The sequence below is a fragment of the Trachinotus anak genome, unplaced genomic scaffold (genome assembly GCF_046630095.1).
Source record: "Trachinotus anak isolate AG129_WGS33_773 ecotype Australia unplaced genomic scaffold, CSIRO_AGI_Tana_v1 ptg000021l, whole genome shotgun sequence".
NCBI lineage: Eukaryota > Metazoa > Chordata > Actinopteri > Carangiformes > Carangidae > Trachinotus > Trachinotus anak.
Genome location: NW_027273872.1, coordinates 844,126 through 869,113, shown reverse-complemented (window position 1 = coordinate 869,113; position 24,988 = coordinate 844,126). Strand labels below are relative to the sequence as shown.

Sequence of the window (24,988 nt, the reverse complement as noted above, 5' to 3'; positions counted from 1 at the left end):
TGCTAACAAGACAGTAAGTTAACACAGATCATTCCAGAAATACATTTGTAATCAATCTGCATCTCCTGTAGATAACTGGTCTGACCCTCAGGCCAGGCACCGTCAGGCCTTTAGCAAACTGGGTGGTGTGACGCTGTCAATAACTTCCTGCCTTTTGGATTGTGGTCTCCATGGCCTCATAGATCAGCACTACCGAGACAGCTTGTGGTCAACAAACATAATTATGTGCCAAAGACCTCAGTGACCGGTCTGGGATGTGCCTATGAAGCATTTTCTGAACAAAGGACAATGAGGACAATTTTTGAAATGTTCTGCAAAAGCTCACAGCAGCCGTTGTTGCTGAACTACTGTTCTCTTTGGGAGACATTACAATAACCTAGTGGCTGCTGGTGATAAAAGCGTACATTAGTGTTCACTGTTCTCCAGAGAGACAAATTGTCTGACCTTCCAAAGGTGGAATGAAGCAGTCTGGCCACATTTGTAATGTGCAGTCCAAATTTAAGCTGAGACTCACTCACATTCACACTGTATATTATGATTAGAGGCTTATGATTTAAAATATGCTGCTGGCATCTCCAGTAGACATAGCCATGACCCATTCAGTTGGCAGCCAATAATGATAATGATAATAACAATAATCAAAATGCAAATTGATGGAATATCAGAAAAAAGTCAGGTAATAGTTGTGAAATGTCCCCCACTGTGTAGACTTTTCATTTGCTATAATTAGAGAATTGTTGGATGCTGCATCAGAAGCTTTGGTGATAAATGACTTAACGAGCTGCACAGGGAGTCCTAATTATTCTGCAATTAGAAATGTAAGTATGGGTTGTTCCAGTGGCTTTCATGCTATCTGGTTAACAGTGTGAGGCATGTGTGAGCATCACATTTAACCACAGGCTAATCTGTTACACATGGAAAGGTAAAGGCCTCCAATCACAGCTCCACTATTTAAACTTAGACTGAGCTGGTTGGAGCCAAGGCTCTGAGGTCTGTAATCCATCAATACAAACCCAAACTAGATTCAAAAAAACATAAAACACACCTTTAGATGACTAAAACAAGCCCAACTACTGTACACTCAGTAATCAAACTACTGCTGTCCCAACCTGTCCAGCTGGAGATATATAGTTGTAGACCAGAGGCAGAGGTAATGGGTTGTAATTCCCCTCAGCCTTTCAGCCAATTCCCTGTAGGTGCTACGTGATGAGACACATTTATTATCTTAGAAATGAGCCAAGCTCAATGTTTCTATCTGCCACAGAGCAAAGGTTAAGTCTTAAGTTATTTATTGATATTGATGCTGTTTGTACCTGGACAGGTAACCAGTTCTTGTTAACTGTTGTCCAGATGAACGACTGATCGTGGAGTTTTGTTACTTTACAGGCCTGTTGTTTGTCTCTTTCCTGTAAATAGAAACAAATTAGAAAGAAATTATAAGCAAAGTTTTTTATTTAGCTTCGCTGAGTTGAAAACAGTTGTTGAGGAAAGTCCTTGAAACAAAATAGTGTCATTTTTACCAAAGCATATTGATTTTTATGTATACATTGAGTTTCATATATTTTCACATTTCACATGTTCAGATGAATAAAATACTAAAAGGTATTTTTTCTTTATTGGAATTAATGAACTGAAAACGTATCAACTGAACTCCGCCTCTATTTTACTGGATTATTAGGAATTATCCTTCATTAAATAAACCGTCCACTGTGTGAGACACTTAATATAGACACAGTACACAGTCATCACTGGGACCTAGCAGTGGGCACAGCTTACTTTAACTGCTTTCGTACATGGACTCCACACAAACTTTAATAAGCTTGCACCATGTTCACTTTTATCGAACTCAACATCGCCGGTGATGTCACTGCTGAAGGTGACGTCAGAGTTTTCATATAAATGTCACAGGTTGTGCTGTAGTTTGGTTACAAAGCTGCTGTGAAGATCGTTGTTTGCAAACTTTGGATAAATACTTTTAAATACTTTTTGTGTCGCACATTTTCAATCTTTAGGTCAGACATTCAGGATTCGCTCCTATCCAAGGTCACGGGTATGATGCATGTGTGTGGTGCCATATTGATCCCTCAGGGATATAATTCATCTTTCAGCAGGGGAAGCAGAGCAGGGTCAGGTGCACAACAGTGACCTTGGAGCTGATATGGTTTCAGTGCATTGCTCAGGGATACTGTGGGGCATCAACACGGAGTCACAGGCCCAGGTGATGTGGACGATGCATTTAATTTGCACTTTTATCAAATCGTTTTATATGGTGTTCAATGTAAACTTTCAGTGGTTTGAGATTGTCCTCGTGACTTTGTGAGAACAGTCCTGCCTCACAGGACACAAACTACAAAATAAGTGAGTGCACTGTTTATCGTTTCAGGGTCAGTGTGTGTGTACGCCACCCTTGCAGGCAGTATTGGGAGTATGTTGTAGTAATGAGGCACTTGTGCCAGTGATGACAGATGAGGCCTAAGAGGGTACAGCCCTACTAACCCCTGAGCTCTGCACGACCTGCCAGCCTCACTCTGCCTTTAACTGTTCAGATGTAATTTTAAACTGGTGCTCAGTCTACACAGCACAGATCAGTACTGTGCAATGGTCCAAAGCAATGTTTGTGTGTGACGTGCCTCTAAAAGAAGATTTACTGCAGATCTTCACACATGCACAAACTCACATTAAAGAAAAAAAATTAAAGGAATAGTTCAGCATTTTGGATAATAAACGTATGTTGGACTGATACCACTCACACCTCTGCACAGTAAAATGCCAGGTAGCTTAATTTAGCACAACAGTTTTCGCTCGCTTGCAGTCTTTACGCTACGCTAAGCTAAACACATAATGGCTATATAGCTAAATATACAGCTATTTCACATGAGTGGTACTGATCTTCTCATCTCACTCTCACAAAACCTGAACTATTCCTTTAAGAATGGCATCTTCTGGATTCCTTCACCATTCAGTCATTATGGCTCAATACAAGATCATCTGAATTATTCTTTGATCACATCTTCTGCAAGTGGGAAGCAACACAACTGGAAAAGAATCTGGACTCCAACACATCTGGGATCAGACTTTTAATTGGACTTAAATTCACATAAATAACATTGGTTCATATATATTTTGTATATTATACAACTTTATATAATATATATTTCCCCCTATGATTTACATTCCTCTCTGGCTAAAATTATATCTATGGAAAGAGAAAACCTTGCATGAAAGCAAAGCTGCTCTTTTTGTGCTGTTTGTCAAGGTCCAAATGCCAAAAGGAGGAGCGTTTCTCTTTGAGTCGTAAAAAAGAATTTACACAAACAGAAAAGCAAAAAGGAGAATCTATTGCATTGTCTCTAGGGTATTACACTGCACTACGAGGAGTGGGTAGCTATTGAAAATCATTCACTGTATATATTTTACTGTATTGACTTGTGACACAAAGAAAGAAAGAGCACTGCAAACGATCTGATACGCATGGTAATGGACATGTTTTTTTTTTTTTTTTTCTTGAGGAAAAAAAGAGAATATGCTTGACTCGAGATATGAAACCTCATCATGAAGATAAGGAACGAGTTATGAACCTGTAGCAAGGTCACATAATCATGCAGTGACCCAGCCAAGCACACTTGCACAGATGGGTTGAGCTTGTCAGTCCGGATCACAAATCAACACATGGCCGTTTCGAGGCTGTGACTGACATTATTCAACAAGATGGGTGGATATCTGGAAGTCAGGTAACATTCACTAATCCCCCTGACAGAAAAAATAACCCTCCGCTCATTCTGAAGCTCCAGCTGTGCTCTCTTTGACCAGTGGATTACCTATGTTGTCAGTAGCACTCAGGCAATCAAAACATCAGTCATGATAAAGGCGTCACAGAGTCGCCCTGAATGAACGCTGCAGGTTGAAGGGAGGGAAGCTGGAACCATGACATGTCAGATTTTCACTACCTGTCCATAGCTGAGAGTTTTACATTACTGGATCTTTGCTTTGACGTGTTTTTAATAATCCTCCGCTACTAGGAAGTGTGTTTGCAGGGTACACCTATTTTATCAAGTCAAGCAAATTATAGCCTGCCAATACAAATGTTACATGACATTCAACATCAAGTACAAACCTGGTGATGTGTAAAGAGAGTAAAAATGGCCATAAGGTGTCGAGGTTTTCATGTCAAATTAACACGATGGTATGAAAGTCATCTGCTTTTATCAACATGACCTCAAGTGTCACTTTATCACAATCTCTCCCTACACAAGCTCTTAAATCTGCAATAACTGTGATACATATTTGATTGTCTGAATCAGCGCCGCTACCTGAATATCAAACCAGAGAGAAACTGCCACCCACACTTGTCAAATGTCAAACAATGGACCCAGCTACAGCTGCTATTTGAGCGGTGATGGGTGACAAAGAGAGTTTGTAGTCAAGTCTGTTGTAAGCAAATAAAAGAAGAAACCAAGATTTGATGAAGTTGCAGGAGCTACTTAAATAACCCAGTGAACCATTGTGGGATCCTACAACGTCTCATGCATTTATCACGACAAGGCCAACCTAAACCAAACATGACGTGTGCTGGTGTGTGTGTGTATGTGCATGTGTGTGTGTTAACAAATCACAGAGGAAAACACAATCATGCCATGACACTGACAGACAGCAAGTTTAAGTGTTAACCCCCTCCTTCCCTGAAATAGTCCAAACAGAGTGAACTCTTTTTTTAAAAAACAGTTATTAGTTTATCATCGTTTCATGGTGATAAAAATCACATAAACATCATCATAATCATATCCCTTTTCTAAGAAGATAAATTTATTATATGCTATTGAAAAGACCAATGGGGAGGGAAAGTCACAGGTTGTGTTCAAAGCACAGAGAAAAAAACCTTTTCAACTTTACAGCAGAGATGTTTGATTGAAAAGTGCGTTCAGTGACCAGATTAGGTGTTTGCAAAACAAACAAACAAACAAAAAAATTGTTTTAACAATGTTTATTGCAATAAACATATGTGTGGTTAATATCTGGGAACCATCATAACTTACTTTGTAAATGTGACTGAACACAACCATCTGTAGTGCCCGTTGTCACTTTCTCTCCCCGTTACATCCCTGCCACTCAGCTCCATCTATTCAAACACTCATAAAGGGGAAATAGTGTTAATTAAAAAGTGCATGAATATGTTGAGATTAATAATAAAAGTAAACCATCTTTTTTGTCATAAATAACAATTTTTCCTCTAGTTTTCAATAAACCTCTTATTATACAATTTGAGTAGTCACATGATGCAGATCTACTCCCTGTGACCTTGTTAATATCTGGGAGCAACGTTAGCACTTCCTGAAAGTTGGAAGCTGCTGGGTCCAGGAGGAAGAGCAAGGAAAGACTTTATCAACGACCACTCGCAGCGACTGAGGGTGCAACACGTGAACAGTGACACCAGAGGATTTTCTAATGCAGCCTGTTGTAACGCAACACAAACGGTCCACAGCTCGCATGTGTTCGTGTTAGCAAGGTGGTAGCATCTAGCTCACACAGTAAATACTCAGAGAAGACACATTCACATTTAACATTTGAGACATACGCTTGTTCACGTTCTACCTGAAAACACCAAACTATTCATTTAACTGTTGATTAGGATGATTTCTTCTTTTTTATTTTTTGCTGCCTCTGCTTCTGCTGTGGTTTGTTCTAATCTGAGACATTTAATAACGTCACTGTTCACATGCTGTCCGTCAAACTCTGAATGACGAGAACATTCCCTCCTTGATCTTCTGCCTGGGGTCAAATCAAGAGGAAAATCAATCAAAAAGGAAGACCTTAAATGGTCAAGAAAACCAGCAGTCCAGCCCTGTCCAATCGCAGACCAGTGAAGCTCTCCTCCTCAGTGACTCCTGAGCATCACATGACTTTTACGTCCACTGACGTCTACAGTCAACAGACCTTGTTCCCATTCACTGATGGACTTATGAAGCGTTGGATGGCAACAAACTAACAGGACTGACATTTTCCAGACTTGTGTGCATATTTCCATCACTTTCTAAATCCATAAAAAAGTAACTAGTCCACTCGTACTGAAGATCAGAGCAGAACTCAGTCACACTGTCAGTGTCTTCCAGCTCCCAGTCAGCCTTTCAGTCACTGGGCCTGAGTGGACTCTGATGGGCCGTCGGTCGGCCTTTCTCAGTGGCAGGTCTTCATCCCGGTCAAATATGGCGACTCTTGTCGGCATAGGCCCATCTGCTGCTGCTGCTGCTGCTCTTGAAGATCTGAGCCCACGGTGTCGACAAAGTCGGGGACGGGCAGCCCTGAGAGTATCATGACTGACTTGTTCCAGATCATGAAAGTAGGTACAACGGGCAGGAGGAAGGAGATTTCAAAGGTGTGAATGTGCTGGGAGTTCATGGCATCGTGGAAGGACAGTGAGTTGTTGTCATAGTCCAGCAGGACGCCCAGCCGCCTCAGCTGCAGGCTCGCCTCCACCAGCATCTCCTTGCCGTCATGGCGCACCATAAAGTTGTTGTTGCAGCGTGAGAACACCCAGGAGGATGAGTTCTTGCCGCTCCACTCGTTTTTCGGGGCTGATTTGTAAGCCACGCCAATGGCATACCTACAGGGAGGGAACATTTTGGAATGCATTAGTGATCTGAAACCAGTGTCCTCCTTAATGACTCCAACTGCACAGTCAAGCTACCTCATGCTGGAGACACACAAGATAGGCACGGGCCCTTTGGGTCTTTCCTGCATGAAGAGGTCTACTTCAGAGCCAATTAGTGAAAAGAATATAATTAGAATAAGAGTATACACTGTGTGTGTCTGTTGTGTGTGTGTGTGTGTTTGGGTTTGCATAACAACCTAGATTTAAACTCCCTAAAGAAAAATATTTCAGTTTACCAAACCTGCTTGCAGGCTTATATAATGCACTGTGTGTGTGTGTGTGTGTCTGTGTGTGTGCTTCTTACCATGTCGATGCTCCCAGCAGCACCTCCCAGTAGTGACACCCGCTGTCAATGAACACATTCCCAGCCGCTCCGTACGAGCCGGTGCCACTGAAGCGCTCGGGGGTGTGGCTCTTCTTCAGCGAGCTCTCGTCCTTCTCCATGGTCAGACAGTCGTTGGACAGACGGAGCTTCTTGTGGGCTGTCTTTGGGTCCAACTTGAAGGGCTGACCTGGAGAGAGACAGAATGTGGTGCTTTAAAGTATCTGTTACTGGTACGTCACTAACATCATCATCATCATCATCATCATCATCATCATCATCGTCATCATCATCACCGTTTGTAAACCACTATTTGTCAAAGTGTGCTAGAAAAATAAAATATCAAATTTAAATCAGTCACATAAAAGCAAGGCAAACTAAATTTCCTGTAACATCTGTGGATCACGTGTAGTTTTCAGTCTTTTTATCATGTTAAAATTTCCTTATTTATGTGGCTCCCAAAACAGAAGCTGTTGTTAACCGTTAAAGGTTTTTTACTGACTGAAGTTGCCTTGTGTAGATGAACTTTTTTAACAAAAATATTTGTTGTTTGCTTCAGAGCTTCCTCAGTTTACATGAAGAAGTCATCACCGCACTTTGTTTCCCAAAAAGTTTATTTTGTGTAATATTCTACAGTAAAATGTTAGTGACAGTGTTGGATCTGCTCTATTTCCACTTCCAGCAGAATCATTAGGACTGTTTTTGGTCTCCACCAGCTCCTGCGCCTGGCCTGTGGTTTGCTGCCGGCCACGTACAGTCAGCGATCTGACTGCGGAGTTGGGTGATTATTCTCTGTGGGTCTGACCCTATGAACAAACCCTTTCACATTACACACAGCTGTTGTTTTGAACAATTCCCAATTTCAATTTATTTGCTAAGAAAACAAAACAAAATATTTCTTGCTATTTTGGCTTCATGATCTCAGGGTAAGGTGAAGGCAGAGGATCAGAAGGTGAAAGAGCTGAGAGTAAGAATAAAAATTAGAGCGTGATTTTAACTCAGAGCAGCAGTGAAAGAAGAAAATAAATAGAAAGTGGGGTGAGAAGTGTGAGCAGAGAACTCACAGGGAGACACAGAAGAGGAGGATGTTTGAAATACAAGGGCGAGAGTCTAAACTTCAAAGCTCCTCACAGCCTTTGGTGAAAACATTTCATAACAGTGGAGGAAGCCACCCGGCGTTCTCCTCTGTGCCTCCCATCACACAGACTCCGAAATTAGCTGAAGGAAATAGCCTTCGCCTCCAATGCACCAGGTAGTGTTTGGGGCTGTTCAGAGGAAACGTTGCTATCCAGACCAAGAATTCAATTTGCAATGACACCAGTAATTTGGGTGTAATGGGTGGAAAATTGAGAGGGTAAAACTAGGTGAGTGGCAGAGAGAGAGGAGTTAAGGAGTGAGGAGGAGAGGAGAAGCTGATGGGATAAACTGAGGCTGAAGATTCGGCAGAAGATCCCCTCTCAACCTCTCTGAGCGTGTGTGTGTGTGTGTAGGTTTCACGGAGGTCAGCCATGTCCCTTCCAGACCTGACATTTAACTCTGACACCTCTCATCTCATCTCTCTGCCTCCCTGAGCCTCCCACGGCTTAATGAGCGACACAATGAGGACCCCGACTCCTCCTCCTCCCTCTCTCTATCTGTCCTTCCCTTCATCTCTCTTCCCCTATTCTCTCGTTCTCATCCTCTCTATCCTCTCGCCTCTCTCATACACTCTCCTCCAATAATCCGTGTGGCGAGTGTGTGTTACCGCATGTGGATATGAGACGACGAGGCCAGTGTGCTGCTGGCAGCCAATTACATTAATGCGCTCTCTTCTTTGAACTGCTTATCGCTGCCAGCACAGCCATTTCCAAACACTGGGGCTCTGTCATGCCTTTCCAGGGGATGACTCCTGAGAGGCCGGGCTGTGCCCGGGGTTGGGGAAGGGGAGACACACGTGACAGCAGAGGACAAGCAGACGCAGACACACACACACACACACACACACACACACACACACACACACACACACACACACACACACACACACACACACACACACACACACACGGCATTGATTCCAGCCAACACACGAGCAGACGTGCAGTAACTGGCCATTTGGAAATGTTTTGAACCAATGCCAGCAGGATTCTTCTAGAAGTCATGCATAATAAGCTTGGGTTTAAATGGTGAATTCTTCGTATGAGAGGATAAATGTGTGTGCACATGAGGCTGGGAGGACACTCCAAATGTAACAGAGGGTTTGCTCAGGCTAAAGAGCAGGTGTAACACTGAAGGAACCGTTGCATTTGGCCTTGGTTGCTATAATGTTGTCAGGTTGGCAAATCAAACTGTTCCAATTTTTTCACACAACCTCAAATGCAACATTGTCTGGTCAGCAGGTCACACTTTCATGTGATGTTGTGAACCATTTATTTCTGTAGTCTAAAGTTTATTTTGTGTTTTAAGGAACCATGTCTCCAAATCAGAGCTCATCAGGGGTAGAAAGTAGCTTAGTACATTTATTAATGTTCTGAATGAAATTTTGAGGTGCTTGTACTTTATCTTCCATTTTCTGCAACTTTATCGTCTACTTCATGAACCACAGGGGAAATACTGACAGATTCAGGTTTTACTAACAAAACATATGATCCATTTTATTAATGTGCCACAGATTAAAGGACCAGCTGCACATATTTTATTGCCTCTAACATGTAAGGACTTCAGTAATAATAACACAACATTAGAATATTCTGCAGTACTTATGATACTTCAGTACATTTTGCTGTTAGTAGTTCTGTACTTTACTAAAGGCCGAATGCAGGACTAACTTAATTACTTTAATGAAGTATATTCTTCACTGTAAAGGATCTGAGTAGCTCATCCTCCACTACAGCTGACTTCATGTTGCCGAGTTGCCATGAAATGAATAGACCCAGAGTCACAGTGAGTACACTGGTATTTGCTGGCAGCCCTCTGAAAACGTGCCAAATGTGATTTCTTCTGGAGAGCTACAGTGCTGGCCTGAAGGTGTTAGGAGCCAGTGTGGAGCTACAGATGAAATTCAGACCAACTCAAAATAAAAAGTAGATGTTTACATCTAAGAAAGTTCAGAACCTTTTTTTTAATCAGCTGCCTGTAGAAGCAACACACACATTAAATGAAAAACTAAAGCGTATCGTCTTGTTACACACAAACATGCGGCCACACACTCCTGTGCTGTCAGATTCTATATCACAATAAATAAAGACGGGACAGTGGAACAGACTGGATTCATTAGCAGTGTCTGTGATTAGGTAGCTTCCTCTCTGCAGTAATACACTGGTAATTAGAGATGTTTGCAACTATCTGCAGAGGTGATAACTGCTCTCTGTTCGACTGTGTTAAAGCTGCACATTGTTTCGGGCTGGGAAGTCTTTAATGGAAACTTGTAAAACACAAAAAGAAGCAGCATCATGGAAAGAAGGAGGGGAGAGAAATGAAAGGGGCTACTGATGAGGGAGCGTTTGTAAAAAGCAACTTAATTCCAACTTCATTCCACCGGGTCCTTGTTGAAATACTCGCAGTGGGATAGCATCTTGGTAATCGACTTTATTTCAATTCAGTCAATTTCACTCACGCTCATTCTTTTTCCTGACTCACAGTTTTGCTGAGGGATAGATTGAGCTGCCTCTGTAATGAGGGAGATAGAAAAAAAGATCCATTTTACTGCATAACTAAACAATTACTGCAGTAGAAACAGAAGCATCAGGGACACAGAGCGCTCTCCTGACACGTCAGCGCTCTAATGCAACCTTCATATCTTTTCACAGGTTTCCACATCCCTGTTGAACTTGCAAATCATTCTGTGTCATTAAAATGCATGACTGTACGCTGTACTTGGCTTCTAATTGACTGATCCATATGTAATGTGGTATGTAATCCAAGGGTGCGGACACAGATTTACACCGGTGAGATTAAAAATGCATCCATCATGTAGCATGGCTGGGGATACCCAATAACACGGGGGGAGCAAGAGCAAGAATCCAGTTCATGTTTCACATATTGTCTTCTTTCCTCCTGCTGAACAGTTCTTGTCTCTTTCTACTGAACTTTTACAAAAGCTGAAAATGTCTTTGTGTAGTAAAGAGCAAAGACAAACAGTCCCAGATCTTCTCCAGCTTCACCTTAATAAACTCGGCAGAGTCTTCAGAGACCAGTGCTAGGAAAATAAGGTTTCTGGGTCTGTGTAGAAGTTCACTGAGATGAAGAAGACATTTCTGGAGAGAAAGTTTCCATCATTGATTCAGTAAAAGCCTGTGAAAGACATTTTTTTCTAACAGTCACTGTCTTAAAATTTTGAGTGTAAAATATAAATATATTTATTGAAACTCTTCTTTACTCCTGTGTCTACACACGTACACTTCATGGTTTGAAGAAATAAAAAAAGAAAAAAAGTAAAAGTAAAAGTAAAATATATAAAATGGGCTTGTTGTCGATCAACATCAAAGCTTGGTGCGATGCCAGAGACAATGTTAGAAATGTAATACTAGATACTCAGCCACCTTTCCTGTACTTGGATGTCCACATGTGGAAAGTTACAGATTTAAATGAAAGGATAAGGCCTGTAGTGCTTTGCCCCAATCACATTTGCTCCTGCACAAAACACAAGGTCTTAAAGTCTTAAAGTCTTAAAGTTTAAAGTGATCTTATAAAACAGCTGGGCCCTGTATCTGTGAGAAAACTCTTCTAAAACAGGAGCAAGTGTGGATTTGTTGGGAACTACTTTCAGCTGCACATGACTTTACATGCAGCACCAGGACGGTGTGGGTGGGCTGTCTCATAGACTGTATATAATACGCTCCAGTGCTCACGTTGATTATAATGTGAGGACAGTGGCACAGAGGAAAAGGCTCCTCTATATCAGGCTCTGGGCACAAAGACAATACTCGTTAGTAGAATGAATTAATAGCTTGTTTTGGTTTGTGCATCACCAGCCTCCTGAAGGACGATGATGATGATCCATGTTGGGATGCTTGGGTAGAAATTCTTAAAGGTTTTTAAAAAAAAAGATGAATGTGTTCTTTGTTCTGACACCTGATAAAGGTGATACAAAAATATAAATGCAGCACTTTAGTTGAAGTAAAAGATCTCAGACTTTTTCTAAACACAAGAGGCTTCTTTCTCTCAAATATTGTTCACCAATGTGTTTAAGTCTGTGTTAGTGAGCACTTCTCCTCTGCCAAGACCCTCCCTCCACCTGACAGGTGTGGCTTGTCGAGATGCTGCGTACACAGCATGATTACTGCACAGGTGTGCCCTGGGCTGGTCACAGTAAAAGGCCACTTTAAAATGTGCAGTTTTATTTTGAAAAGCACCGAACATCAACATGTAAGAGGAATGTGTGTAGAGAAAAATCTTTTATATTAACTTATGAAAAATGAGAGTAAAAACAAAAGTGTTGCACTGATATTATTGTTCGGTATATTTTAAAAGCAGGATCCTCTGACAAACACTTCAGATCCAGTTTTCTTTCCTTTTTTGTAGAGTTTTTTTTCTTTTGCTTTCTTCTGCCTTCATTCACTTTAAACTAGAGAAACACAGGCAGTATGAGAAAATAGCAATGGGCCAACAAAGGCCCCCCACTAGATTCGAATCAACAACATTGTAATTGCAAGGTGTGCATCATACACCACTATTCCACATGGACCCCCCCCCCCCCCCCCTGTTTATCCTCTCCTTCACCTCTTTTTCTTCCTTTACTCCCGACACTCCTTTCTCCTCTCATCCTCTTTTCCCTCGTCTCCTCTCCACCTCTTACTGTTTACTTTAGGGGCTGTGTGGTAGCTTGAGGCCTGTCATCAGAGATGGATGATGGGTAAATATTATTGCAGATCCTTTTACAGGAAGTAAAGATGTACGTGTGCCCCTGGGGCACCTTGACTTGTGATATTTTCAGTCTGGATTTTAGCTGCTTACTCAATGTAGGGACTGGGATCTGAAAAACACACACTGTGCATACACTCGCACACACATACACACACACACTCTCATGTACACTTTGCACACACAATATGGACACACAGAAGAGTTTACCAACAGAATGACAAACATTATAAAGTCAACAGTCCTGTGTTTGCCTGTCAGCACAGTAGAGGAAGGCCGGTATGATTCATTCAGATTAGCTTTTGTTTTGACACAAACAATATGTTTGGTCAAAATGAAGCCTCGTCTTCACTTGTAAACAATAGATGAAGACATAGCTAAGCCTGGATTTATGCTGTTGGTGCCTCTGCTTCAGACCATCCTGCAGCTTTTTGACAAAAGTGGATGTTGATGTTTGGAGGCTACACACAGTGGCAAAGGTAAAAAGAGGCTGGAATCTGAATGGATCTAGTTGCAGTGGAAGCTCACATTCGTACCTCAGCCAAGGAGCTCATCAGTTGGGGTGGGAGGAGAATTTGGGGAACTATATTTCATTCAAATATACCCTTTATATTTAGAAAATCAGGTGGATTAATAATTTACCTTCCCATAAAATCACATTGAATAACCTGTGAGGAAAGCAAATATCAGAGCACATCTGAATACGAGCAGAAGAATATTCTCCATCAACAGCCGTCAGACTTAAACACATCTTAGAAAGGGTTGTTCTCGGTCTTTGCACATGTGCTGACTTCTCAGCAGGGGAATCACATCTTAAAACTGACTCCACCTGCATGTGCAGACCAGACACTGACCTGCGCAGACTGCCAGCACTGAAGGGACCTGATAGTTCAGCAGCCTCAGAGTCAACTGTAACTGGCTTATATTTTGACTGTTTCTCTCCTGTACATCTCCCTGAGCTCACTTCAACAGTTTCTTCATCTAAACCATCAACTTGTCTTCTTGACCCCGTTCCAACAAGGTTGTTCAAAGAGGTTTTTCCTTTACTTGACACCTCTATATTAAGTCTGATTAACTTATCTTTATCAACTGGTTATGTACCGCAGGCTTTTAAAGTTGCAGTAATTAAACCTCTACTTAAAAAGCCTACTCTTGATCCTGACGTTTTAGCCAATTATAGACCTATATCCAACCTCCCCTTTATCTCCAAAATCCTTGAGAGGGTCGTTGCAAGCCAGTTATGTGATTACTTGCACAGGAATGGTTTGTTTGAAGACTTTCAGTCAGGTTTTAGAGTCCATCACAGCACAGAAACAGCTCTGGTTAAGGTTACCAATGATCTCCTCATAGCTTCAGACAATGGACTTGTCTCTATACTTGTCCTACTAGATCTTAGTGCCGCATTTGACACCATCGATCATAAGATTTTATTACAGAGACTAGAACATATGGTCGGCATCAAAGGAACCGCACTAAGCTGGTTTAAGTCATATCTGTCAGATAGACTCCAGTTTGTTCATGTTAACAATGACTCCTCTATCATCACAGAAGTCAGTCATGGAGTTCCACAAGGTTCTGTGCTAGGACCAATGCTCTTCAGTCTATATATGCTTCCTCTGGGAAACATTATTAGGAGGCACCAGATGAATTTCCATTGTTACGCAGATGACACCCAGCTGTACTTATCCATGAAGCCAGGTGAGACTAACCAGGTAGCCAAGCTTCAGGTGTGTCTTAAGGACATAAAAATCTGGATGACCAGTAATCTCTTACTCTTAAATTCAGACAAAACTGAAGTTATTGTAATTGGCCCAAAACACCTCAGAGATACACTATGTGATAATATACTGACTCTGGATGACATCACCTTGGCCTCCAGTGCTACAGTCAGAAACCTTGGTGTCATTTTTGACCAGGACTTGTCCTTTACTTCACATATAAAGCAAGTCTGTAGGACAGCCTTCTTCCACCTGCGCAATATTGCTAAAATCAGACCCATTCTATGTCTAAAGGATGCTGAAAAACTAGTTCATGCATTTGTTACCTCAAGACTGGACTACTGTAACTCTTTATTGTCAGGATGTCCCAAAAATTCAGTAAAAAGCCTCCAATTGATCCAGAATGCGGCAGCACGAGTACTGACAGGAACGAGGAAACGAGATCACGTCTCTCCTGTGTTAGCCTCTCTGCATTGGCTCCCTGTAAACTCCAGGATAGAATTTAAAATCCTCCTCCTCACCTACAAAGCCATTAATGGTCAGGCACCATCATACCTTGGAGAGCTTATAGTTCCCTATTTTCCCAATAGGACACTTCGCTCTCTAAATGCAGGTCAACTTGTGGTTCCCAGAGTTAGTAAGAGTAGAATGGGGGGCAGAGCCTTCAGCTATCAGGCTCCTCTCCTGTGGAACCAGCTCCCAGTGTGGGTTCAGGAGGCAGACCCCCTCTCTACCTTTAAGATCAGGCTTCAAACTGTCTTGTTTAGTAAAGCTTATAGTTAGGGCTGGCTCGGGTATGTCCTGACCCATCCCTTAGTTATGCTGCTATAGAGCTAGACTGCTGGGGGATTCCCATGATTCACTGGGCGCTCTCTCTCTATTTCTGTCTCTCTCCCTCTCTCTCTCTCAATGACTTCATGCCATTAACTTTGTTTTTTTTTTTTCTCTCCCGTAGTTTTGTGCTTCTCCTCTCTCTCCCTCTCTCTGTCCTCATTCTGCAGGTATCTCTGCCTCGGGAGCAGCAGGATCCAGATCCACCACTACTCATCTTTACTATTACTATTACCTGTCTTTATTATTAATAACGCCATTACCGACACAGCTGTTCCTGGTCTCTCTCTCTTCTCTCCCCTCTCCTCCCCCTCCCCCTCTTTCTATCTTCCCCTAAACCCAACCGGTCGAGGCAGACGGCCGCCCACCCTGAGCCCGGTTCTGTTGGAGGTTTCTTCCTGTTAAAAGGGAGTTTTTCCTCCCCCCTGTCGCCAAGCGCTTGCTCGTTGTGGGAACTGTTGGGTTTTTCTCTGTAACAAAGTAAGGTCTTGACCTTACCCTGTAAAGTGCCTTGAGATAATGTATATTATGATTTGGCGCTATACAAATAAATTGAATTGAAAATTGAATTGGTCTGCAGGAACGGACGAACAGAAACATACTGCATGATGATGTGAAACCACTGTACCAATCTACAGCCTTCATGAAGCTGCTGATCATCTCAGTCTAAATCTGAACCATATCCTTTGTCCTAAATGAACAAAGCTTTCCTCCTCCACTGCAGTTTTGTTTCTTGTTGGTATGAATTCATTACTGAGACGGGCAGCCAATTAAAAAGCATAAACAGGCCACAATCTAAAGAAAAACTGTCAGGATTAATGTGATTTCTTTGTCAGCCGCCACTCTAATAAGTTGTGACCAAAACTCGGGTGCAACCTTAATTTAATTTCATGCTTATGAATGCATAAAAACATGGTGCTTTAAAAACAAATCAAATGATTATTATGCTGCTTGCCAGAAGATGCGGCTCAGACTTTTTAATCTTAAAATTACTAGATGCATGTTTGGCTTTGAATTAATTTGATAAGCTTCATTATTTTTGTTTTTCAGAAAAAAAATGTAGGAATTTATCTGTATTCATTTTAAATATTAAAAAAAGGGCTGAAACTCTGGAGTCAAATGCTGCAACTATGACCATTATGTACAGAAAACAGATGATTTTATTCTGTATTTTCTAATCTTAGTTTGTTTGTATAAAGGCAACATCTTCCCCTTTGACTTATGATTTATGAACTGTAACTGGCTCAGTGTTATTTTGCCGATCTGTGTACATCTGTGTGGCCTGGACTGTATTAATGGATTGAGGGCACTGATGTCTGCAGACACTCACGCCTGCAAAGTGCTATTTGTTGTCTCTTCCTCACTCAACACTTTCCCTCTCTCACTCTAAATCTGCCACTTTTCATCCATTTCGTTCTCTCTCTGTCTCTTTGTAGGTTCCTGCCTTCACTTTAGACAACATTCGTGTAAGAACCTGGTCGCAGTTCGCTCTGAGGTAAATGCAGAAGTGTTGTCATGGTAACAAAAGGTCACACACATGCATGCACACGCACCCTCTTCTCAACTGCCATCTTCATCATAGTTAATTCATACGTGTTTCAAGAAGAGGTGACCTCACAGCTAACAGCGCAGTGATACCTCTATATACCACAGCATTAGCGCCTCCGTTCACTCGGAGCCTCTCAGGGTTCAAAGAGTGTTTCACTGGAGTGACCTAGAAAACCTGTGAAAGCTGTAAGACTTCACAACATGACTTTGAATGTTGTTTCAATCAAACTGTCTGAATTGCACAAGACAGGGCTGCAGTCGATGTGTGAAGCCATTGAAAGAGCACTCCACCAATGTGATTTTCCACACCCACAGTGCAACTTGACAGTGAAGTTGTAGACTCAGGTGTGTTATGCCAATAGTGTCTAATGTAACTTTGAGCTGTTGGCCTCATGCAGTCGGCTGCAGAGGCCTGGTGAACTCACTTCTCTCCACTTCATGTTCCAATCTGTAGTCCTCAGCCCCAGCTGATGCTGACTCAAGTGACATCATTTGAGGCAATTTGTCAGATTTTGTGCAGCTTCCTCTGGAGCCGTAAAAGGCTTTATAAATCTTTTTTTCACATGCTGTATGTAGTGGTGCTCCCCTGTCAGACCTGTGAACAGTCTTTGGTGGAGCTCCCCTTTAATGTTCCGGGGTACCATGATATTTACCTTCATTTCTCATGAGGATGGGAGGAGAGGGTCAAATTTTAGAGAATGTTGAAAGTCTTTGGAGATTGTGGCTCTCTGCTGCTGTTAATCAATTTCACATAAGTTGCTGCATTTGACCTCGCTCACACATTTACACAATGAGCTTCAGACACAACAGATTCTAGGTGTTGTCATCAAGATGATAAGAAGGGTCCTTGAAGGCAGATGCTGCGGCAGCAAAACACTGTCTTGTTTCATCTCTTCCTCCGTCTCTGTCAGACGAACACGCTCACATTTAAACGCACACAAATGTGTCTACAAATCGTCAGCTTGTGTACATCTGTATGGGATTACAATAAGCACGTCTGGCCTCTGCTCACCATGAGATGGAAAGTCGCGGCATCTTGAGATGAAAAGCTTTACCTCTGGGAGGAAATGACAGATGGCTCAAAGACTGAGGAAAGGGCACCAGAAGAAGAGATCATATGCCATAGCCAGGGGTAACAGAGGACAGAGTGCCAAGAGAGAGGTTAGAGAGGGACATGGAGGAGGAACATAAGGAGTCTGAGGCCAAAACAAGACGTTGCATAAGAGAACAGACAACAATGCCTCTTTAAAAAAGCAAGCCTTCATCAAAAGCCTTCATTTGTTTCCAACATCAGCTGTTCCCACAAACCTTCTCTCAGTATTTGTTAAACAGAGTGAGATATGTGTGTTGAGGTGCAGGTGCTTGAATAAACTGTCCCCAGAGGTCAAACTGGAGCAGTTTATTCACTTACTACTCTGAAAACAGTTCTCATTAATATTGTTCATTTAACTAGTTGATTCATCCACATGCAGCTGGGAGATGACTGACAGAGCTCCTCCGTCCTTCCTTTCCTGCTGCCATATTTCCATAGTTTACCACATTCAGAACTGTTTTACACATATTCACTGCTGCATTTCGGGTGTGCACTGGTTACTCTTTTGAACAGAGAGTTGAGACATGAATTTCCAGTATCGCTGTGACTTGCCACTGTGTTCTTTGCTTTGCAAGCTTCTGTCTGAAATATGATGAGCTTAGGCTAAAAGCCTCCAGAGCCTCTCATCTTAAAACATGTGACAGATAAACCCTCCAATCGAGCCACAGACAGAACGAGAGGCGTCTGTCTGTGGCCAGGAAAGAACTTGTGGTTCTCAGCTGGAAAGCTTGATACCGGAGCTGGTACAGCAGCAGAGTCTGTGGAGAAACCTAATGAGCCTGTCAAAGTCAGACATTTGTGATCAGTTTTGTTGTGACACATTTTCATCTAGAAACACTGCTCAGCTTCACCAGAACAGATGAGTGAGGCACTTCAATCTGAATACCTATTCCTCCGAGAAAAAGGGGGAGGAGGGAGTGGGAGATAAGAGACAGAATGAGGGACAAAGACATGAGCAGCAGACTGACAGATGCATGCACAAACACACATGGTGCAGGTGCCATAATGAAAACCAAAAAACCTCAATCATGGATAAAAATACAGAATGTTTTTGTTATTTTGACAGCTCGTCTGAACCACTGCAGCAAAGACAAGTGCTGGTTGCCAATCAGAGGCTGAAAATCTCAACCAAACTTGGCTGTGGGTGGACAAGCGTTTCCCCCCGATAGCACTGGCTGCCAGAAAACAGGAGCAGTGACAGTGAGTAGGAGAAACATGGGAGAAATGATACAACATCATATATCAACATTATACAAGACAGTAAACTGATTCGTGTTATACTGTGCCAAACTGTACAAGAGGATAATCAGCCCTAACTGAGTGTGTAAGTTCGTTCTTGATTTTAAAAACAGTAATGTGATAAAAATATTCTTAACTCAAGGCCAACTTTTTTTCATAGCTTTCATCCAAACCTTACAGTATTCATCAGTATATGACATGAGCAAATCTGGTTTGGTCAGATACGTTTAATTAAATTTTTTGTGATGTGTGTATTAAAGACACATGGAGCTCTTACTCTTTTATTCACTCTTCTTTTTCTCGTTAGACTTTGGCACACAGATGTATTTGTACATATTCAAAGTAATGGAGTGTGTTTTCCCTTCCTGCCTAGAAAATGTATCTTATTCAAACTCCTTTTTATAAAATGTGGCACAAGTGGCAGAAAAATATCCTATAACTGCTTTATAACTGTGTGAAAGTAGTAATTATTATTGATTATTATGGTATGATTCTATGCAGTGTGGAGTATGTATCTACTACTTTTACATGCATGTATATGCATTATATGTATTGCTTACTGTAATTTGAGGTATTTGCTATGGCGGCGTCATGTCAATAAAGATTTATTTGACTGAGCTTGATTGTGAGAGAGGGAGGAAAAGAGACAGTGGAGGAGAGGGTAATATAACAGAGGTGAGACTGATGATGAAAAATAAAACCTATACCACGTCATCGTTTATCTGTATCGAGGGAAATTATAAATGGAACAGCTCCTGACTGCTATTCATATTGTTCCCAGTAAGACATTAAGTCCTGAGCGTCTGTGACAGTGAGCTGAACTGCCAGCTCCAGATTCCCCGCGCTTCACCTCTAAATGCTCCTCTGCTGCATGTCGTGCCTGCATCACACTGGCGCAGTAATCCGGTCTGATGCCATAAGAAAAGAGCTTAGGTGCTGACATGCTCCATGTCCCACGGGCGGGGCATGTCTGGAAGAATTTAGGTGTATGGGTAGGAGGGGGCACAGATTCAGATGAGGGGGCTGGTGATGTGATGGATGACGGCAGCAGCTAAAACCTGTTGTCCTTAAAAGTACCAGATGACAGCTTCACATGCAGGACAGGCGTGGTGGTGGAGAGGGGGAGGAGCCCCCTCGTCACTCGTAACTAAAAACATATATTTAATTGGTGATATAAACATGAAAAGGGATAAAATGCAAAGTATGCCTTTGTGTCCTACTGGCGAGAAGCCGACATCCAGAAGAGAACATTCCCACAGTAATTTTTACTTTCAAGAGCAACATATACTGTCAAAATCCGCTGCAAAATCCATCTGGAAATCTGATTAAAAGATAAACTGGGAGCGACAACATGAACACACGTTACCAAACTGATCTTTCAGCTGTTTAAGTCCACAACACCTGCAGGTCCAAGGGTCTGATCACGCTTTGTCCCATCAAGCATTAAATACATCAGCAGCTAAAACTGTCAACTAAAGCTGGTTTAAGCAAAACTGAACCGTTTTACAGTCACAAACAGGAAGCTGCTGCTCTCATCTTCAGTTTGTGTTCTGACGACACATGATTCAAATACACGATCGACATTAGTTGTAGTTCGTGTCCAGCAAACTTTGATTTAATCTTGAAACTGGCTCTGACAGGTTTGGGTGGTTGTTTTTAAGATGAGCACATCTACAAAGAGCGACACACAAGCTTTTAAAAGGAAATATGCACTAAAATAGTCAAACACTGGGACGCCCTGGTGTGTGTGGGTCTCAGCTGGTCGATCCTCTTGTCTGAAATCTGCTAACAAGTATATTTCTTCTCATTATTTTCAGATTCAGTATCCGGTGCCACCGCTGGACCACCCCCTTCTCACAGGCCCATTTAGTATGTGTGTGCAGAGCCTGAGAGGGAGAGAGATCATCCCTTGACTACTGCCGTTTCCCACACACCTATTTTACCCAGCAGAGTGTATCCAGATTACAGTTAATCCTAAATACCACAGCCAGACTCCTGACAGCAGCTACGAGGAGTTGGCATATCAACTCCATTTTAGCTTCGCTGCACTACCGCTGCAATTTAAGACTGATTTAAAATTTTATTGAGCACCCTTGAGGCACTTCCTAAATTAGCTATATCGCTGAGGTTTTAACTCTTAATGTGCCACAGCTGAGCCTGAGGAATATTTATATCTACTTCTGCTGTGGGTGATCAGACTTTCTAGACTCAGCCATATTTTCCTTCTTCATCTTAAACAGGCAAATTTAAACTTTTCACTTGAACCAGGTTCTGTGTGTTCTGCTACACACCAGTGCCTTTGTGTAGCACTTATTTTTCTTATTTCTTTGTTAGTATGAATATTGGGTTCACTGTAACCTAACGTGCCCCAATCAGCGATATAAAAGAAAAAACAGGGTTCAAAGCCAGGACAAGATTCTGCAGCAGAAAACACAACTTTAGGGAGAAAAGGAGAGACAAGAAGTAGAGACTGAGAGGCAGAGAAAGTGTCAATTAAACACCACCTTTTCTGTGTGCAAACAACTGCATTCACCTAGTTAGAGAAACAGCTTCTTTGTGTGCCAGGAACCAGTGCGAGTATTGAAGAAGGGAGGATGTCAAAAAGACAGCTGCCTCAGTGCTAAATGAGAAACCCAGCGACTTAGCCGAGGAAAAGATAGAGAGGAAAAGTCAACCAGAAAACAAGAGAAACAGAGAAGCGACAAAGGGAGATGTCAGGCCGCCTATGAACATTCTCCAGTTACCACAGAAACTCACAGCTCGGAGCAGAGGTGCTGGTGTTCGGAGTAGTGCAGGTTTAATCCTGCAACATCTGCACAGGTAAACGTGAGTCTAAGAGTGAAGTAACTCAATAGGAGCTGACAGGTGTGTAGCACAGGTAAATAAAGAAAGAGGAAGCTGTCATATCCACTGTTTCCTGAATTCTGTTACTAGCATGTCTTAAATTAGGAGCAGACATTTGGTGCTGACACCTTCTTCATATCATGTGATTCAAGCTGCTGCTAATGCAGTAGCAGCAAAGTTTGGGAGGTAAAGTTGGTATAAGGCCTTTTGCCTCATGGGAATTAAAGTCTGGTTATAATGAAGCTGTACAGTGGAAGCTAACGCTGCACGTTCTTCTATGTGCTGTGAACTGACTGCAATAATCCGACAATACTTGATGCCTAGTTTTTAAAGTCAGAAATATTCAGGAAAGCGTAAGGGTGAAACTAAATAACTGATGTGAGATATTTTACTACCAGCTCTGCCTGATACCTTAACAAACCCGACTGGTAACAACATGGTTCACCCTGATCAGTCCAGAGCACATCTGACTGCTCTGTGCTTTAACTTTGCAAAAGCAGTGAATGAAACTCTGTAGCTACACTGAGATCACAGTCATAGTGGCTGCGACCACAGTAACACACAACAACTGTTTAGGAACTGTTCAGGTCTTTGATAAAAAAGTGTGTTTTGTGGAACAGATTCTTTGTCCTAGATGATGCAACTGAGACAGTGATTCAATACATCAGTCAAGGGATGATGACATCCCTCCTTCTGGGAATATGACTTAAAAGTAATGGTTCACTGTGATTTATTGTTGAAGACATTTATGTACATACTAAAATCATTCAGGGGAACGTTCAGGAACATGTAATGAGAGGTTTCTGAGTGTTTCTGACATAAATCTGTCAAAGTGCTGTTTCAGGTTCCTCCTTTCATTTTCACTTTGTTGCCCTCTGGGCAGAAAATGTAACAATCAGACTGGAAACCAAAAGCAATGCATCAATACTCTGTCAGTAATGAAAATGTAAACTACACTAGTCCTAAATCTGCTGCTTATCCTCCACTCATTTATAAAGATAAGCCCCTGGGAAAAGCTCTGAGTGCTGGAATCCTGTAAGTTCTGTTGCACAAAGGACACCGACAGACTTTGAATTGTATTAAATATCAAAAACAAAATTAACAAAGCTTGTAAATATTCATAGAAAAGCAGGCAGAGGTGCCACATGGGCCTTCACTTACTGTTGGTTTTGAGGCGGGCTGGCTCACTGTTGCGGCTTCCTGCCTGGTTGATAGCCTTGACAAAGAAGATGTAACGGGTGCCGCTTTGCAAGCCGTGCACCGTGTAGTGGTTCTGCTTGATGTTAGGTACGATCATCCAGCTGTCTGCAGAGTTGTACAAACCTGGCAGATCCACAGACACACAGACACAGACACAGACACAGACACACACACACAACATGAGTAACCAGGTTCTGTTGATACTGTCTGGGTAAGCAGAGCTACAGTGAGTCCTGCTCTGAACCTTTTCAAAGATGTTCAACGAGAGAAAAAACATTTCTCCCAGAATCCAGTTGGAGCAACTGCATCCAAACTTCAAGAGGTCAACACATGACAAGGAGCACAGGGACCACATGATATTTATGTGTACACACTGATCAAACGGGTTTATCATGGTGTCCTCCCTGAGCTGATACTGTGTGTTGAGCTGAATCCAGCACCCATTAAGAACAAGGGCATCTCTAGTAGGAGCCTGAGGCTGAGGGCGTGCGATGTCTTGTAATGTTCAAATGTATGGAAACGTGAGCAATACCAACATGACCCCAGTTGGTGGCTGCTTTGATTTAAAGTGACTGGCAGTAGAGGGTTAGTAATGGCTGGGTTAGCTCTGCAGCCACCTGCTTCTAAACACAGTCTTTTCAGTCTCTCAGCTGCAGCTGACTGTGAAGGATAAAAGGGAAATCTCAGCTCAGGACAGGGGAGAGGATTGTCTACAATGGGGTGCGCTTTTAGTCTCTAGTCTGGTGTGAAATAACAGAGGTGAATTTATTCACCTTAACTGACCCACCACATTGCCACTTTTTTTTTACATATATTATACATATCTTACATATGAAATGGTGAATTTTAAAGATAAAATACACAACTTTCACTCCCACTAAAGATGGCAGGGTTGTTGTGGAAGGTCGTGTGGGAGAACTCTAGTTATTTGAATCTGATATTGCAAAACTTGGAAAATATGACAGTAACTAGGTGTAGTGTTGCTGCACTTCCAGTGCACAGGCTGTGTTTTGCACAAACAAAGCATCTCGTTTAGTAGCTCTGCAGCTGAAGTTAATGTTTGTAGTTGAAAGTAGAATAAAAATCCTTTTCATTGTCTCATCTTTACTCCCCAGTGCAGAATTGCAGGGAAATAAAAACCCTGAAAGGCTCTCAGGGCCATGCCTGCCATGTCCCTTCTGGTGAGGATGCGTTGTGAATAATTGAGCAAGATGGCAACAGCATGCATAAGTAATAACCAAGAGTCTGCTTGTAAATATAAATACTTCACAGGACGCAAATAAGGCCTTTAAAAGTGAGGCAGCTTTAAGAATGAATGAAGGGAGAGACTCTTAAAGTTAAAGTGAAGGGTTTACATATCTGCAGACTTCAACCAGTTTTCTTCAGACAAAGAAAACACTGGAGAAACGCTTCATATTCCTTTAGTAGATCAAAGACAAAGACAATGGCCACAGATTCGACGGCATTTTATTTCAGCCTCGTCTTAATAAATATGCATTCACTGTCGACAATGAAATACAATTGCTATTTTCTTCACTAAAGGCAAGATTGTTGTTCTACTGTGACAGCTGTCCCTTGTTGTTAAGAAAATTACCTCCCACCTGTCGTTTTAGCTGCATCCTGTTAGAACTGTGGCAGCTACCATGTTCTGTGGGCTTTCAAAAAGAGATCCAGGAAAGACGAGGGAGAAAGACTTCACGCTGCTT

At 42.1% G+C, this 24,988-nt stretch overlaps 1 protein-coding gene across 7 annotated transcripts in view; it reads right to left on the bottom strand.

The window, feature by feature from the left end:
* Positions 1 to 3,062: 3,062 nt before the first annotated feature.
* The window catches only part of mid2 (midline 2), a 136,586-nt gene continuing 114,660 nt past the window's right edge, over positions 3,063 to 24,988 (bottom strand). For all 7 annotated transcript variants that reach the window (XM_071457650.1, XM_071457649.1, XM_071457652.1 and 4 more), the window contains 3 exons: positions 23,244 to 23,405; positions 6,951 to 7,158; positions 3,063 to 6,598 (listed from right to left, as the gene is read on the bottom strand). In XM_071457650.1, the coding sequence (XP_071313751.1) occupies positions 6,172 to 6,598; positions 6,951 to 7,158; positions 23,244 to 23,405 (797 nt within the window). In that variant the 3' untranslated portion in view covers positions 3,063 to 6,171. The remainder of the gene's footprint in view (positions 6,599 to 6,950; positions 7,159 to 23,243; positions 23,406 to 24,988) is intronic.